This window comes from Nematolebias whitei, chromosome 4, assembly GCF_014905685.2.
Source record: "Nematolebias whitei isolate Nwh7 chromosome 4, NemWhi1, whole genome shotgun sequence".
NCBI classification, from domain to species: domain Eukaryota; kingdom Metazoa; phylum Chordata; class Actinopteri; order Cyprinodontiformes; family Rivulidae; genus Nematolebias; species Nematolebias whitei.
Genome location: NC_056501.1, coordinates 54,678,399 through 54,697,914, shown reverse-complemented (window position 1 = coordinate 54,697,914; position 19,516 = coordinate 54,678,399). Strand labels below are relative to the sequence as shown.

General features: G+C 42.0%; 1 protein-coding gene across 1 annotated transcript in view; it reads left to right on the top strand.

Moving 5' to 3' along the window:
* abhd18 (abhydrolase domain containing 18) overlaps nucleotides 1-12,265 on the top strand; it is a 256,999-nt gene extending 244,734 nt beyond the window's left edge. The window contains exon 14 of the mRNA XM_037675441.1: nucleotides 12,201-12,265. Within this exon, the coding sequence (XP_037531369.1) occupies nucleotides 12,201-12,258 (58 nt within the window). The 3' untranslated portion in view covers nucleotides 12,259-12,265. The remainder of the gene's footprint in view (nucleotides 1-12,200) is intronic.
* Nucleotides 12,266-19,516: the final 7,251 nt, after the last annotated feature.

Sequence of the window (19,516 nt, the reverse complement as noted above, 5' to 3'; positions counted from 1 at the left end):
TATATATGTATATAAATATATATGAATATATATAAATACATATATATGTATATAAATATATATGAATATACATAAATACATATATATGTATATAAATACATATGTGTATATATATATACATAATTGTGTGTATATACATATGTGATATATATATATATCACATATGATATATATATATATATATGTGTGTGTGTGTGTGTATATATATATATATATATATACACATAAATATATACACATATGTGTGTACATATATATTTGTGTGTGTGTGTATAAATATATATATATGTGTATATATATATATATATATTTATACACATGTATACATGCATACACACATACACACAACTTCAAAATAACATAAATTCTCAACCTGTACTGAAAACAGTTTCTGCGTCTCAGCGCCACCAGCTGGTGAGAGGCCGTGACGTCAATTTGAACCCCGCCCACTGGAACCGGTACTGAAAGCATAATGGAAACACAACCTGTACCGTACCGAGTAGAGTAGAGCCGGGCTGTACCGGCCCGTACCGGTACTAATGGAAAAGGGGCATTAGTGCGTGACAACTCGTGACGTCTCTTTACCTTTGCAGATGATGGATCAGCTCTGTTTTAGATGTCCCTATGCACGCTACCTTTACAGTGTCTCCGGTCAGGGTGGCTGGTCATCGTCAGAAGTCGTGTGGTTTACTCCGTTCAACAGAACAAGCTTCCTTCAAAGTTGTAGGGCGTTACGCCCGGGTGAGTTCACAGCGAGGCGCTGTGATTCCGCTGGGATGGACGGACCCTAGTCTCACGGTCAAATCCATCAGCTATTGATTAAGTCTGAAAGTTCCTTAGGAACTCTCAGTAAGACTCCCGTCAGACATTCCACTCAGAAGTAGAAGACTCCATAGTCCCAAGAAAGACTCAGGAAAACTGCAGGAAGACCGCCAGAAGACTCAAGAAGACTCAATAGTTCCAGGAAGTGTTGACTTTTTAAAGAGTACTCACTTGCGGTCAATCGGTACTTCCTAATTGGTTGAAACAACCAGCAGGGGCGGTGTTTCAGTGATGTCAGAGGGTTATTAGGAGTCAAAAGACAGCAGGAATGTTTAGGAACAGTTAGTACAGACGGAAAAAAATATTTTGAAGAAGTGAGAAACTTTGCAGGTGTCAGCTTCTTATTTACCGTCTGCTAGGTTTATAAACAAGGCACTTCGTTCTCATAACTTGCTTTCTGACTTTTGACCGACATCACTACTCCTCATTCAGACAGAAGATCAGAATGCACACTTTGTAAATAGACATTTAACTTGATTTCTAAGTCTAATTGAGGTTTAAAAATCATGAATACTGTTTCACAGTTGATTTAAAATGAGTGGTTCACTTCAACATTTAGAAATGGTATGAACTAAACAAACTTTGATTATCAAGATATTCTAAAATAGTAATGATAATGTAAAAAGGAAGAGTGTTCTTTCAATTGATTAATTCAGGATACAATTAAATAGTCTCTTGATGAGATAATTTGTATTTCTGGATTCAAATCAATGAAATAGCAGTTCCTGTCCCCTGAAGGTCTTCAGAGACAGATTGTTGTCAGAGGCCTAGTTCACTACGCAACAAAGAAAGCCCAAGACGATTGAACAGTTACAGACCTGTATTAGACATGATTGGGAGAGCATTCCTATTTCTAAACTTGAGAAACTGGTCTCCTCTGTCCCCAGACCTCTGTTGAGTGTTGTAAGAAGAAGGGGGGATGCCACACAGTGGTAAAAATGGAGTTGTCCCAACTTTTTGGGGATTTGTTGACGCCATGAAATTTGGAAACAACAGATTTTTCCCTTAAAATGATACATTCTCTCAGTTTAAACTTTTGATCTGTGATTCGTGTTCTATTCTGAATAAAATATTCGATGTTGGCACCTCCATATCATTGCATTCAGTTTTTATTCACAATTTTTTGGTGTCCCAACTTTTGGAATCCGGTTTGTAAGCAGGATACTGTTCCCAGATACAATATAAATTTTATTAACACCAAGTTAAAAAATGATTCTAATGGAGGCAATAATGATTCTTAAATATTTAGCCAAGACTGAGGCTTTCCAGTGTTCAGTCAGCTACAAGACACAAGGATGGTTCAAGGTAACAAGAGCAGAAATTCACCCACAAGCTGTGATGCACGAGTGGAACGGATCCTACATGAGACTGGACTGCTGCCTTCAACCTGGAATATAAATATGAAATTAAGAAAACAAAAATAATATTTAAGAATTACAAAACAGACAAACATGGGCCTCACATTCACATATGAAAACAGTTGAAATTGGCCCCAGGCTTTAGCTCAGCCAGCCAATCTTCTCTCAGGTAAGACACTGCCTAATTATGGTGATTCAAGCAGGAGTGCGGGTCCACCAACGCAGGACTGAGCAGAATGAGGACAGTTGGGAGTGCACCTGTAAAACCACTAAATAAAAGACGATTAGCAAGATCGTTTCAATTATTGAGCTTATTGACATTATTATTATTATTATTGTTGACATTATTTTCGTGATGATCAATACATTGTGAATCAGTGCATGTAACTTGATCTCTCCATGACTTACATGACAAGTTTATAATGTACCATCTTAATGTGATATTTACCTGTGGGTGGATGTGCCACCAGGTGAAGTGAGTTTCACGTGGACAGCAGCAGTAGCAGTTTCAGCCTGGCTAGCTTTCTGTGAGAGGGCAAGCTGCCGTTTATGAGCTCTCTAGCAGACTCTTAGCTGGTGCGGTGAAATTATTCCAGGTGAAGAGAAAGAAACAGCTCAACCTTTAAAGCAGCTGGTGGTGGATCCGCAGACAAAATCCTCCTGATACAGGCTACAAGTGCACCCTGGCTTTATGCAGAAGTCGGGACCATCATCTCTTCTGATCGCTTGGATCCACTGCCTTTTTTGGTCCGTGTACGTCGTGAAAAGCATGGTAGGACAGATATGGTTGTTTTCTTGCTCCACAAGAACAACCAGGAACTGAACAATAGAAACCACGCCGAGACTGAGCCATTTTTGTCACTGTCTAATGCTATAGCCACCGGAAGTTGTTTAACACCACATCTGCTTTAAAGCGCGGAAGCGTGAAAAAGGTCTATTGGACAAGCGTACCAAATTTCCTGTTTCTACGACAAACTAAGGTTAATGCGGAGGGTATTTTGAAAATTTCTAGGTGGCGCTCTTGAGCAGTTTCTGTTGTAATTTTTGCCACGCCCTTAAAATACGTAATTTTTCACTAGTCCTGATGCGTCCACCAAATTTGGTGACTTTTGGGATAGGTTAAGGCCCCCAAAACGCCAATTCATTTGGCGGAAAAAATTGCAGCTCAGGCCTGAACAGAACGATTACAATAGGCCTTCACAGCGCTTTGCTTTTCGGGCCTAATTACAAATACAAAACAGGTTGAGCAGAGTAAGTAAAGACAGTAGCAGAGTGAAGTGTGGTCAGTTTGTCCTCCAGCAGTCTAAGCCTATAGCAGCATAACTAAGGGACAGTTCAGTGACAGCTCGTTCAGTGACAGATTACTGCATCCTAAATGCACAAAGGAGCGTTACCGCAGGTCCTTCCTCCCAGCAGCTGTTAGACTGTACAACCATCACTGCTCCCAACAAACTCAATAAGGATTAAATACATGCTGACCTCTGCTAAAACACACACTCTGCCTATACTACTGTATTGTAAATAGTCTGTCCTTATCAATGTTCCAATACATCTTGAACATTATTATTGATATTGTTTATCTTATTTCTTTATATATTGTATTGTTTGTGTGGGCGGCTGTGGCTGAGTGGTTAGAGCAGTCGTCCTCCAATGCGAGAGTTGGGGGTTCGAATCCAACAGCAGTCACATGTCAAAGTGTCCCTGGGCAAGACACTGAACCCCTCGTCTCTGATGTGTGTCCCATCAGTTTATGAATGTGATAAAAGCTCTGATTAGTCTTTTTAGAATGATTTGTTCAGTTAGCTTTGTAGAGATCTAGTAGAGTGCTGCATGAATGGGTAAATGAGGACACAGATTGTGTTGGAAAGCGCTTTGAGTATCTCGATAAGATAGAAAGGTGCTATACAAGTACAGTCCATTTACCATTTATTAACATTTAGGAACTTTTGTGTGAAATCTTTATCTGTTGCTGCTGTTGCACTTGAATTTCCCATCCGTGGGACAATAAAGGCTGTTTTTATTCTATTCTATTCAGGAAACCCAAGCCGACCTTAACTATAGGATTTAGCAAAAAGGAAAGTCTTAAGCCTAGTTTTAAAACTGGATAATATGTCAGCCTCACGGACAGAGATTGGAAGTTGGTTCCACAAGAGAGGAGCCTGACAGCTGAAAGATCTGCCTCCCATTCTGTTTATGTAAATTTTAGGAACCACAAGTAAACCTGCAGCCTGAGAGCCAAGTGCTCCGTTAGGAAAATATGGAACAATAAGATCTGTAATATAAGACGAAGCCAGGTTGTTGAGAGTCTTGTAGGTTAGAAGTAGGATTTTGACAGGGAGCCAATGGATAGAAACTAAAACTGGAGAAATATGATCTCTCCTACTATTTCCAGTTAAGACTCTGGCAGCAGCATTTTGGATCAACTCAAGACGTTTTAAAGTATTTGGACACCCAAGTAATAAACCATTCCAGTCTAGACGTGACAAATGCTTGGACCAGTTTTTCTGCATCATTTTTAGATAAGATGTTTCTAATTTTAGCGATATATTACACAGGTGGAAGAAGGCAGTTCTAGTAACGTTTTTAATGTGGGGGATAAAAGACATGTCCTGATAAAAAACAACACCAAGATTTTTAACATTAGAACTGGAAGCCAGATTAATGCCATCTAAGGAGGGAGAAAGACTGAAAAATTCATTCCTAAGGTAATCAGGTCCAAAAACTAAAACCTCAGTCTTGTCTGTATTCAAAAGGAGAAAATTAAGGGTCATCCAGGTTTTTATGTCTTTAAGACATGCTTGTAGTCTAAGTAGCTGATTGGATTCATTGGGTTTAATGGACAAATATAATTGTGTGTCATCAGCATACCAATGAAAATTGTTATGATAAAACAGTACATTCTCCACAATAAATGCAGATTGTCTGACATTTAAAATAAAGTTACAAAACACATTTTGTGTAACGTTCTAACATGTTCTTTTATGTAGGCTACTGAGATACTTGACAATTTGATGATGAATCAATTGGTGTATGAAAAAGGTTTATTATTTACATTTACAAACTGGAATCTATCTGATAGATATGATTTAAACCATTTTAGAACTGTTTCTGTAATCCCAATATCATATTCAAGCCTCCGTAGTAAAATATTGTGATCAACTGTATCAAATGCAGCACTGACGTCTAACAGGACCAGTATAGACACAAGTCCATTGTCTGAGGCCATGAGAATATAATTAGTGACTTTTACTAGTGCTGTTTCTGTACTATGATGAGCACTAAACCCTGACTGAAACTCTTCAGATTATTTCTTTGTAAATGTTAACGCAACTGACCTGCAACTATTTTCTCTAGAATTTTTTAGATAAAAATTACGTTAGATATAGGTCTATAGTTGGCCAGAATTTCTGAATCACGGTTAGACTTCTTAAGTAAAGGTTTAATTACAGCAACCTTAAAGCACTGTGGTACATAACCATCCATTAAAGACAAATTAAGTAAATCCCAAATGTGGACATTAATTAGGGGAATACCTCTTTAAACAGTCTGGTTGGGATCTAGCACACATGTGGATGGTTTGGATGAGGTTATTATTTTTGACAATTCAGAGAGCTCAACAGGACAAAAACTGTCCAATCAGGCTCTAGTGAAATTTTGAAAGTTGTCTCATTTGACACAGGATGGTTTGAATTTTCTTTCTAATTTAAATAATTTTATTTATAAAGAATCTCATGAAGTCATCATCACTACTTATAGCTGTAGGGATACATGGTTCAATAGAAATGGGACTTTCAATTAGTAGCATTAGTTGTCACGAATTGGGGTGGATCGGACAAGCACAGGCTCAGAAAAACGTTTAGAAGTTTATTTATTTTTAAAAAAAACCAGTGGCGTCTGCAGGAGGTTCTGGTTCTGGTACCGGACCGCTCTGTGGGAGAGACAGATTAGTGGCTGTAAGCAGAACAGAGTAAACAAGAATAAAGCCACTAACCTTCTATCTCTGGAACCAGTCTGAGATGTGGGCCAGGTGGGTCCCGGTACCGGTCCGAATCTCAGGAGCCGGTAACATGCCACAGAGCAGCAGCACGCAGCGTGAGCACGAACAGGTAGTGAGGCTGGATGGGCGAGCTGTGAAGCTGAGGAGTTTAGGCAGCAGAACTTTATCCAGGGGCAGGCAAGGGTCAAAACCAGAGAGGAATGCAGCCAGGCAGAAGAACCAAAAGGGGAATCCAAAAATCGTGGTCAAGGAGGAAAAGCAGTCGTCAATATGGTCAGATATAGGTGAGGAATCCAGTACGGGGGCAAAGGAGAACGAGAGGTCGTGGGCAAAGCTATGGTCGAAAACTGTGACAAGAAGAGGGAACGCTGGATATCTAAGGAAATAATCTATAATTATCTGGCGGCGACTGAGGAGAAACAGGGAGCTTAAATAGTGAACTGAAACAGGTGTTGCTCATGAATGTAGATTGCGGTAGATGGTGGAGGGGGCGTGGCACAGGGTGACAGGAGCTGAATGAATGAGAGGGGAACTCAAAACTAAAGCAGGAAAAAATGTGAATGATCTAAAAACAGGGGCTGTGGTATGAGGAGCAGAGGCTTAAACAGATGGGGGGGGGGGGGCAGGGGGGGCCGCTGAGCGTGACATTAGTACTAAACAGAAAACTAAGGTTATTTTTATTCTCATCTATTAAAGACGAGTAATATAAAGTTCTAGCTTTACGGAAAGCTTTTTTATATGTTAGCAGACTATCTTTCCAAGGTAAATAAAATTATTCAACATTAGTAGAGCACCATTTTCTCTCCTGGTTTCTAGATGCCTGCTTTAAAGTACGTAACTCCGAATTGAATCAAGGAGCCAGTTTCCTCTGACTGATTACTTTCTTTTTCAGTGGAGCAATTTTATCAAGTGATAAAAAAAAAAGAAAAAGTGAAGTTTGCATTGAAGTTGTAAAATGATAAACTAGATGATCTAAGTCACTGTTCTCTGATGCATTACTCTGCAAGACAGAGGAAAACATTGATGGAAGAGATAGTTTAAATTTGGTTACAGCTTTTTCTGATAAGCACCTGCTGAGATTAAATTTACTCTCAGTGACTGTGTAGTCATTTAATGTAAACTCAAAGGTTATTAAAAAATGATCGGACAGAATAGGAATTTGAGGAACTACTACTAAGTCCTTAATCTCTACACCATAGGTCAGAACTAAATCAAGAGTGTGATGATAAGAATGAGTAGATGTGCGGAAATGAGTCTATTAAATTATTAAAGGCTATGCTTAAGCTATAACTTTCAACATCTACATGAATATTGAAATCACCCATTATGATGACATTATCAGTATTTCATAGTAAGTCAGTTAAGAATTCTGAGAATTCGGACAAAAACTGAGAGTAAGCACCTGGTGGGCGATATATAACAACTACTAAAAGTGGCTTTTCTGATTTCCATTTTGGATGAGAATGACTGAGGGACAGCGATTCAAAAGAATCATAACTAATAACTGGTTTGGCATTAATCAATGATCCTGACTGAAAAATAAAAGCTACTCCTCCACTTCAGCCAGGTGTTCTAGAAACATGAAAATTTAAATAATTAACAGAAGTAGATTCATTTATACTAACAAAATCCTCCTGTTGTAGCCAGGTTTCTGTCAGACAGAATAAATCAATATGATGATCAGTTATCAGTTCATTAACAAACAGGGATTTAGAGGAAAGAGATCTGATGTTCAATAATCCACATTTAATGATTTTATGATTTTGCTTTGCTAAAGTAACTGTGTTTATTTTAATAAGATTTTTATGATTTATATTTTTAGAGCTGATATTTGGTTTATTTAATTTGAGCTGTGGGCAAGTTGACACTGTTTCATTGGGGGTGTGGGTGGGTAACAGAGGAGAAGCAGCAGAGAGGTGTGTGGAGGACTACAACTCTGCTTTCTGGACTGGACCCTGGGTTGTCAATAATTTGGGGGATAAACAAAATCACCCATATTTCTAGAAAGAAGAGCGGCTCCGTCCAAAGTGGGAATGGATGCCATCTCTCCGCATCAAACCAGGTTTTCCCCAAAAATAACTCCAGTTATCTATGTAGCCCACGTCGTTGTCAGAACACCACCTAGACACCCAGTGGTTAAACGATGACATACGACTAAACATGTCATCACTGGTCAGGTTGGGGAGGGGGCCAGAGAAAACTACGGAGTCCGACATGGTTTTAGCAAAGTCACACACTGAAGCAATATTAATTTTAGTGACCTCCAATTGACGTAACCGGGTGTCGTTACCGCTGACGTGAATAACAATGTGTTTAGCCTTAGCTTTAGTCAGCAGTTTCAGATAAGATTCTATGTCGCCCGCTCTGTCCCCCGGAATGCATGACCGCTGGAGTCCCTAAAGCCACGTTTCGGACTATGGAGCTGCCAATAACCAGGGTCTGCTTCTCAGCGGGTGTGTCACTGAACGAGGAAAATCGATAAGAAACGTGAATGGGTCGGTGGTGAACTGGGGGCTTAGCCTTAGCACTATGCTTGCTCCAGACCGTCACTCAGCCGGCCTGGGGTCCCGACTGCTCGGGGTCTGCTGGAGGACCACTAACGGGAGCTAGCCTCTGTGGTTCCACGATGTCTAAGGGGACCTGGCTAGCTACTGGTTTTTCTACAGCGCGGAACCGAGCTTCCAGTTCAGACAGCCTCTCCTCCAAAGCTACCATAAGGCTGCATTTGCTACATGTATCATTATCACTAAAGGAGGCAGAGGAGTAGCTAAACATCTGACATATGGAGCAAGTGAAAACAGAGGAAGCAGGGAGAGAAGCAGCAGCCATGCTAAGCTAATGCCAGCAAGAGCTAGCAGAGCTAAATACACCAATAAAAACCGAGAAGTGTTGAAAGATAAAAGGTGTTTTAAGCATTATCCAACAGTAGAAAAACAAGTGTACTAAGTGTGTTTGTGAGCTAGAATGACAAACTGTGCCAAAGACAGATAAATCCAGAAAGCAGAGACGACTCGAGCAAACAATTCACTCGAGCTACCAACAGACAAACAGGAAGTGACACAATACGTCTCACCACGAACATGCAACGTCACCAGTCAGAGAACAAGAAGAAAGATATATGGTAAGAAGTGAGTAAAACTTTAAAGTCAAAGTCATTTTATTGTCAAAAACTGCAACATACACAGGATTGAAATTACATTACTCTCAGACCCTGGTGCAACAATAATCAATCAACCTTTATTTAGACAGAACCATTTAACATTAAAACATTTAATAAACATAAGCATAAAATGAAATGATAAAACTGTTGTATAAACAAGAATAAAATGACTGAAGTAAGAAACTATGATTCAGCAAGGACAAAAAAGACCAACAGACAGAGAATGGATGCTGTTTCAACTGTATCTGTACCTCACCTTTTATCTAAGAGGAGGAAGGCTAATGTTATAAAACAGATGTTGCCTGAGCAGAAATATGAAAGACTTTGAAGAAGTAAGGTTTGCAGTCACACCTGATAGTTTGTGTCCCCACAGATGTAGCTGGTTTTATCCACCACTGATGTTCTGTTGTTCTGTAAGAAAGAGCGACATTCACAAAGTAGCTACTTCAGGTTGACACTGTGACAGGCGTCCATAGCCTCGAGGCGTCCATGGCCTACAGGCCACAGCTCCAGGAGGCTGCAGCTGCAATAGAGGCCCTGAACATGGCCCATTCATACGCCACGCCCTCAACTTCCCCTGGGACGTGTGAAACACTCTCCCACAGGTGGAGGTGGAAGATCTCAAGGACAGGAGGTTCTGCCAAGTTCACCCTCACTACTTGTTTGGGTTAACCAGGTCAGTTTGGCAGCATCCCTCCCATGAGATCCATCTCACCACCAGGTGGTGATGGTGACAGCTCTTGTCCAAGACATAGAGTGTTAGGTTTAATTTGACAATTAAAAAACGTCATTTGGCCTAAGTTGCCCTGTTACCAAGCACACTACACCTCTATGTTTAAGGACTGTGTTTGTTATGGACAGCTCATGCAATGCACACAAGTCCAGTAGCAGAACACCACATGGATTGAACCCTCACTCAAGTGTAGGTTAAAGAAAGAGTAGTGTGGTTATTTGAGCTATATTTTGATTTCCAATTATACATTAATAATATTAATTAGTAGTAGTTTGAATTTGAGGATATTTACCTGCTAGGCTACTGAGTGGAGAATGTGGTTCACTCCTGATACTTTAATGTGTACAAGAAACCTATAAATGGTAAATGGACTGTATTTATAAAGCGCCTTTTTATCTTATTTCAAGATACTCAAAGCGCTTTACACTACAATCTGTGTCCTCATTTACCCATTCATACAGCACTCTACTAGATCTCTACAAAGCTAATTGAACATATCATTTTAATGAGACTAATCAGTGCGTTAGATAACATTCATACACTAATGGGACACACATCAGAGGCAACGAGGGGTTCAGTGTCTTGCCCAGAGACACTTCAGCATGTGACTGCTGGTGGATTCAATCTCCAAACTCTCACATTGGAGGACGACTGCTCAAACCACTCAGCCAGAGCCGCCCCAGAAAAAATAATAATAAAAAAAAAATCAACATCTCCATAGGGGCCATGTATCAAACTGTATTCTTGGCTGTGCGCATTATTTTACTCATCCTTGCCCTCATCACGCCCATCACTGCTCTTTTTGTACCTATTACGGCAGCTGCCCCCACCTTTATGGCTTATTCTTATGAAACACTTTAGAAGTGAAGGCAGGCAGATTTGAACATCCATCCATCTTCTACCACTTATCCGTAGTTGGGTCACAGAGGCAACAGATCCAGGAGAGAAACCCAGACACCCATCTCCCCGCAACACTTTCCAGCTCATTCTGGGGGACCCTGAGACGTTCCCAGGCCAGAGAAGATGCACCATCCAATGACTTCTGGGTCTTCCCCAGGGCCTCCTACCAGTTGGACGTTCCTGGAAAGCCTCTAAAGGGAGACAATGAGGCATCCTAATCAGATGCCTGGACCACCTCAACTGACTCCTTTCGATGTGGTGAAGCAGCAGCTCTACTCTGAGCTCCCCCCAGATGATGGAGCTCGTCAGCATATCTCTAAGTCTGAGCCTGGCCACTCTGCGAAGGAAGCCCATTTCAGCCGCTTGTGTCTGGGATCTCGTTCTTTTTGTCATGATCCAAACCTCATGACCAGAGGTGAGGGTAGGAACGTAGACAGACCAGTAAATCAAGAGCTTTGCCTTTTGACTCAGCTCGCTCTTTACTTCGACTGACCAAAACAATGCCCTCATTACTGAGGACGAGGCCTCAGTCCGTCAACCCTTCTCCCGCTCCATCCTACCATCACTCATGAAGATGCCCAGATGCTTGAACTCCTCCAGCTGCGAACCACCTCAGTGCACGCTGAAGGTCTTGGCTTGAAAATGGCAACAGAAACACATCATCCACATAAAGCAGAGACAAGACCCTGAGTTTCCCAAACCGGACACCCTCCTCTTCATGACTACACCTGGAGGTTCTGTCCATGAACAGCACAAACAGAGTCAGCGACAAGGGACAGCCCTGGTGGAATCCTTCCTGCACCAAAAACAAGCTCAACTTTGTACCAAGAATGCACATACAGCTCCTGCTTTGGCTCTACAGAGACTGGATAGCTCTAAAAAAAAAAAAAAAATCCAGGCACCCCATACTCCTGCAGCACCCCTCACAGAATGCCTCGAGAAATACGGTCTTCAGTTTTCTCCAGATCTCCAAACTGCAACTGTACCTCTGTAGTTGTCCACCTGGTCAGGGAAAATATCTGACAACAATACTTCTCTTCAAAGAGAAGTATTGTTCTATAATCTGACTCTTTCTGATTCACTGTTCATGTCCTTCAGTGATGGGGTATCTGCGTATCTCCTGCAATAATTCATGCTCATTGAGTTCACATGCTTCATCAGCATTCCACGTTCTTTTTGTGCCATTTTTTTTTAATGTTGTCTTTTATTGTTTGTATGTTTCATTTCCAGACAGGCCATATATGATGCATTTAACAGATTTTACCTGAAGTATCCAGACCTGCAGTAAAGATGGGAGCGTCGTACAAACACCAAGTCCAGCGATGGGTAGAAGAAGAAGCTATCCAGCCTCACCATGTAGACGGCAGTTGAGCTCTCTGAGACGTGACCTGTCAGATTTTCAACTGAGGCAGCTGAGCACAGTCACTTTATTCTTAGCTTCACACATTTCCAACCTCTGCATGAACATGGTGAGCACCCAGCTTCACCCAAACTGTTTCTGGGTGTCAAAGAGCACTCTGGCCTTATTTTGATAAACTAGTGGGGTTGGACAACAGCGCTGCATGATCTCTTGATCTTTTAATTTTGATTTTATTGATTGGATCAATACTAGTGTGTGATTAGTCTTCCTAACAAGAACAAAACTGTGTGAATGATAGTCATGACTGAAAATTTTTACCGAAGAGTTTTCACTTATGCAGTACTGATGGAAAATTTACCTTTTGCTAAAGAATAAGAAAAAAATCAACTGACTTCCCATTTGTGATTTTGATAAATAATAAAGCACCATCGAAACCCTGACTTGTCCTGGATTGTTGATATCTGACATTTAGAAGAAGCAAATGTTACATTTAAAAATATATTCTCAATGGGCTACAGCTATCTGTTGAATTGACCAAATATGTTATTAGCAACAGAGCATGAATGATAATACTGTTATAGATAACTGTTTATGATATATTGCCATCCTTTGTGGTGCTTATTTTGTGCTCACTGATAATGTGATAATATTGAGTAGCCCTTTAGGAGACTAGATGACGACAAGAGAATTTTTCTGTTGCAGTCTCACTGAATTGTTATGGTGACCAGGCTGTGCTAAAGGATTCAATTCAAGGTTCTTTATTTGTCATTCGCACCACGTGGTACATGTGGTGGAATGACAACAAAAGTATTAAAATGTAAAAGAAAAACTAATAAGATCTAAGATATGAACTAAAAAAACATTAGATAATACACTAAGCACTAATAGTATAAACACAATACGCCAAACAGCAGCACGAACATGAGTCTGTGTGAGCAGACTGTGTGATGCATGAACACAGCAACATGAAACAGATCAGCAGTAACATGAAACATATCAACAGCAACATTATGTGATTTTTCACAGTGATTATCCTGGTTAGATTCGAGTCGAACGGCCTCAGGGTAGAAGCTGTTCCTATACCATACCACTTTATTTATAAAGCACTTAAAACAGCTACAAGGCCAACCAAAGTGCTGTACAGACAGAACAACAGGTAACACACAAAGCAAAATACAAAATGAGGTAAATCAGAATATAGACAAAAAAACGATGCAGATAATGACGACTAACCAGTGTGGAGCATACAGGATCAAAACACAGATCATCTTGTGTTGAAAGCTATTGAATAGTAGTGAGTTTTTAAACAGGACTTGAAAACCGAGAGGGAGGGGGCATGTCTGACAAGCAGAGGTGTTGGCGTTGACATCTTAAGGGTAGGAAAGTCGGACAATGAAGGTACTCACTGCTTTATCTTCATCGTGAGAAAGACACCTCACACCTTTATTCTTGGTAAAACAAATCAGTCAGAGGGCAATACAATCAAGTGCACCTGACGCATCTTAAATAGTCGCAGCAATGACGTCAGTGAAGAGCACACAATCACAAACACACTTGTCAAATGTTAACAAGAGGTAACTCGTTCCAGTCTTGGTCCTGCTACAGAGAAGGCCCTGTCACCTCTGCGCTTAAGACGAGTTCCTGGAACTATGAGGAGCAACTGGTCCGCTGACCTCAGGGAGCGTGGTGGGACATACGGTTGGAGCAGATCAGAGAGATGGGGGGGGGGGGGGGGGGCAACACTGTTCAGTGATTTGTAGACATACATGAGAATTTTGAACTGGATTCGAAATTGAACCGGTAACCAGTGCAGTGAGGCCAAAACTGGTGTGATGTGCTCTCTTTTGCATGTACTGGTTAAAAATCGGGCTGCTACATTCTGGACCAGTTGCAGTCGTGCAATGGAGGTCTGAATGATACTAAACAGGAGTGAATTGCAGTTATCAAGCCTAGATGTAATGAATGCATGTAATACTGTCTCCAGGTTATTTTAGGACAATATGGGCTTCAGTTTAGACAGCCGCCTCAGTTGGAAGAAGCATGATTTAACGATCATGTTTACATGATTGTTAAGCTTCAGGGAAGGGTCCATTATCACGCCCAGATTAGTGACTCTTTGTTTTTCTGACAGGGTTAGAGCGGAAAAGTCAATGCAGTGGTTTGTGATTGTGTCGTTGGGAGGGAACAACATGACTTCAAACTTCTTTTCATTGAAACTTAAGAAGTTTAAAGTCATCCAGTCCCTGATGTCAGCCAGGCAGTTGAACAGCGGTTGAATAGAGCATGTACCATTGTGTCTTAGGGGAAAGTAAATTTGACAGTCATCGGCATAGAAGTGGAAGGGCATGTTGTGTTTCCGGAAAATAGCACCAAGCGGCAGCAGGTATAAAGAGAATAGGAGGGGACCCAGGATGGACCCCTGCGGAACCCCCCATTTAAGCTCTGCCTCTGCGGAACTAAAATCCTTGATGGAGACACAAAAGGTCTGTCAGTGAGGTAAGATCTGAACCAATTGAGGGCTGATCCTGTGACGCCCACCCACTGCTCCAACCTAGCAATGAGGATCTCATGGTCGATGGTGTCAAAGGCGGCTGTGAGGTCCAACAGGACAAGCAGCACAGAATCACTGGTATCTGAAGATGTCGTTAAAGACCTTCAGCAGGGCAGTTTCAGTGCTATGGACAGGTTTAAAGCCAGATTGGAATAGCTCTAAGATGGCGTGATCCTCCAGGAAGCACTTCAACTGGGACTCGACTATTTTCTCCAGTACTTTAGAAACAAATGGAAGTTTGGAGACAGGCCGGTAGTTGGAAACGACTGAGGGGTCAAGGTTTGTTTTTTTCAGGAGAGGCTGGACAGCAGCATGTTTAAAGGATTTTGGCACCACGCCAGTGGATAAACTATCAATCAACCTTTATTTAGACAGGTAAATCCCATTGAGCCTCGAGGACTCATTTACAAGAGAGACCTGATTTCAACAAAGAAAGATGACAACAATGGACAACAGCAACAACAATAAACAATTATAAAAAGTCATACTGCAGGTTTTCTTTTTTTTTTAACAAATAGGATGGCTAAAAGGAAAAGGTAACAAAACAAAAAAACAAACAACAAAAAAAAAACAGCTAGATTCTAAGGTGAATGTAGAAAACTAAAAACTACTGTTTACTATGGCAAGAATGGACGGACCTAGAATTGGAATCACCTCCTTTAGCAGTCGAGGGGGGACCACATCAAAGGGGGAGCCAGAAGGTTTCAAGTTGCACATGACCTGCTCTAGAGAAGATAGAGTGATGGGTTCAAAATGGTCAAAAGGAGCTACAGATTGAGGTGGGATGGATGGGTCATGAGTTGGAGGGGAAATGAGAGCCCTGGTGGTCGCGTTTTTCCAAAAATAAATGTAAGAGGTTGTCGCACAGCTCAGTCGAGGCTTCCATAGGTGATGGTTCAGTGAGGTGGAGAACAGAGTTTAGGGTGGAGAAGAGGACACGTGGGTTGTGAGAGTTTGAGGTAATTATATCAGAGAAGTATTTGGATTTAGCAGCTTTCACTGCTTTCTGATAACGGCGCCAACTCTCTTTAAGTATTTGAAGAGACCTGCAGCCTGTCTTTCCTCCACTTTCATTCCACCCTTCTACATTGCTGCCTAACGGTCTTGGTGACGTCACTCAGCCAAGGTTCTGCTTTGATTTTTGATTTTTTTGGTTTTAACAGTTGCGACATGATCCATAGTCTTTAAGCAGACAGAGTTGAACTGGGATGTCAGCTCCTCAGTGGTGGTGAGAAACACTGGGGCCTGAATGATCATTTCAGAGTTATAAACATCTGTGAAACGTGCGGAAGTGAAGTGGTTAATGGTCCGGTTGCGACGTGCAGGAATGCATGACTTAGGAGTTAGATGGGGGAGGGTGAACTCAAACCGGACTGGCATGTGGTCTGAAAAAACATTATCACCAATAACAAGATTATTAACAGCCATATCAAGGTCCAATGTATGTCCACGCTCTTGGGTGGGACCGTTTACGTGTTGAGTTAAATGAGTCCAATAAATCTAAAAAGTCCTTAACCAAGAGCTTCTCAGGACAGCACACGTGCAAATTAAAGTCCCCAATAATGAAAAGATGCTCATATTTTGGTGTGATTTTAGCCAAGAAGTCAGAAAACTCATTTATGAAGTCCTTAGATCGAGGTGGGCGGTAGACGAGTGCAAATAACGTTGCAGGTGAATGTCCGAGTTCAAAGACGCTCAGCTCAAAGCTGGCGTGGGAAACTGGGATGGGCAGTTGTTTATAGTCAAAAGTTGATTTGAATATTGTTAATAATCCACCACCGCACCGGCCTTGTGGCCGCGGGGCGTTAAAACACAGACAGTTCGGTGGCAGTAATTCCGTCAAGGCGCTGGACTCACCCGGAGACATCCAAGTCTCTGTGATGCACAGAAAGTCCAGATCGTGCTCTTGAAAGTAGTCCCTGAGGATAAAAGTTTTGTTGGTAACAGATCTTGCGTTGACCAAACACATCCGGATACTGTCCAAAGTGGAGCCAGCAGCGGTGGAGTTAGCGCGCGCTAATGGCCGCAGGTTTTCAATAACAGCCCCTCCAGGTCGGTCCAAGTTGCGCAACGGCTGACAACTCCCGCTAGTTACCTGGTCCGGGCATGCGGGAAGCTGGAGATGGAGACCATGACCGCTAGCTGGAGAGGAAGATGCAGCGCGCAGAGCTTTCAGCTTCACCAGCTGACCAGCACATTTTCCCTGGCGTCTGAAGCGAGATATCCGGGCAGGCAGGTGAGGAGTGCAGCAGAGGTAAGCTGGCACGTCTGCCAGCAGGAGGGGGGGGGGGGGGGTCCAGAGGTACGCTGATAATGATCCAGATAAGAAACATCAGTGCCAGAAAAACGAAGATTCAAAAGTTGTTGTCTGTCATACACCAGCAGAGAGTTGATGTCACAGATGTGAAATGCAAAAAACAAAAATAATCCGAACACCATCAGCAGAGGTGGATTGCAAGCCATGTACACGGGCGCCATCTTACCAGAAGTTCCTCAGTCTAGTGGTTCTACACAATGTTCCTCAACCTCCTTCCTGAGGGGAGCGTGGCAAAAAGTGTGTGTGCTGGGTGAGTGAGATCCTTCATGATGCAGGTGGCCCTCTTGCCGCATCTGGAGATGTAGATGTCTGTGATGGTGGGGAGACTGACTCTAACAGACTTCTGTGCAGCCTTCACCACTCTCTGCAAAGCTTTTCTTTCTGCAGCTGTGCAGCCTTCATGTCACATGTTGATGCTGGAGCACAGAATGCTCTTCACTGCACACCTGTAGAAGGAGGTGAGGACTGAGCTTCCCAAACCAGCTCTCCTCAGCTGCCTGAGGAAGTAGAGTCTCTGATGAGCTTTCTTGATTAGTGTGCTGTCCTCGCCCTGAATTTTCTAGTTTTCACCAGCTAGACGGTAAGAAAACGGTGCTCCGATAAACAGACTTATTTATCTTTCTTTGTGCTAATTTAATGAAGAATGGCCTCTGACCATTGTCCTATTTTAACCACCGTAAAACTGAAACATACAACGCATGATATTAGCTAACTGACATAGCTTATGCTTACTGCAAGCTAACAAAATAACATGTTCATAACTCACTTAAATGTACAAAATATCCTACAGTTTTTATATAAAACAAGAGACATTTATTATTTTTGTCATATCCCATACTTATGGACAAATCTTGTCCAAGGCAACAACGTTTTAAGTTTGATATCGTCTTATTAGCTTTTATGTATGTGAATGTTTCTGTAAATTGCCCTGAGACAACTTTGTTGTGATTTGGCGCTATATAAATAAACTGAATTGAATTTAACACATGAACACGTCAGCACTGTGTTCAGCCATCTTGGATTTTCTGCTTCCTCTTCTATTTTTTTCTTAGTAACCAAAACAATATTACAAAGCAACCACTAGAGGGCGGTCTAAGACAGTTTATAAAACGTTGGTTACGTACTGTAACCCCAGATTCTATGAATATAGGCGTAGCCCTTTAAGGCTGTCGCTGATGGGTTTATCCCGTTATGCGTAGCATAAGCACTGAAAAAATTTAGTCCACGCCCACCTGCTGTGTGGGCCCCACCCCGTCCGTATAAATTACGTTAAGAGCGGGAAATCGGCTCCCAAAATAGCTTTTTTCTTCAGCCATTTAGGAGTCAGTGAGGCCCGACGCTTAAAGGGCTACGCCTATATTCATAGAATCTGGGGTTACAGTACGTAACCAACGTTCTATGTCATATAGGCTTCACCCTTTAAGGCTGTCGCTGATGGGTTAAGGGCGAAGCGGATGTGGTCCTCGCCTCACTGGGTCCATTCGAACACAGTAAGAAGCGGAAGCTTGCCCAAAAAAACGTCTTGTCACTCAGCTCCCCGTGTGCATAACTACGCATCGCGTAATTATGTGCCATGCACAGACGCATGTTGTGTAACTATGCGTTCTGACAAAGCATGAACGCCCCGGAAAACTTTCAATGTGGAGAAGATGTTGAAAAGAGGGGGGGGGGGGCATGAACCAACTGGTTCATGGCTGATCAGTATAAACCGATTAATATCAATGAACTGATTATTGGTCAGATGAACTGATTGGTAACAATAGTCATAAACTGATTAGTGACAATAGAACCAAAATCACAGTCACAACTTGTGACTGATAACAACATCTCACACTGCAATGCATGCAGACAGAAGTGAGCTTAAACAGAGTTCCATGAGAACAACAACATTCATTCTGTTAGAGCACTAAGGACAGAATGTGTCATGGAACGAGCCGTTACATCACGTAGGTAAAAGCGAATAAATGAGCAGGGTGTTGACCATGCAGCCACAGTGCAAATGTCCTGCATTGACATACCATTATGCAGCGCAGTCGAAGATGCGATACCCCTGGTGGAGTGTGCTTTGAGGTTGACAGGAGGCCCTAAATCTGATGCTCTGTAGGCTTCAGAAAAGGCCTCACACAGCCAGTGTGACAAGCGCTGGGTGGATAACGGGTGACCTACAGATGCATCTATAATGCACAAACAATTGTTGAGTTTGACGCATTACAGCCGTGCGCGCTATGTAACACGTCAACGCCCGCACCGGACAGAGAAGATGAAAAGATGCTTCTTCTTCTGATCTGTGTGTGTGTGTGGGGGGGGGGGGGGGGGGA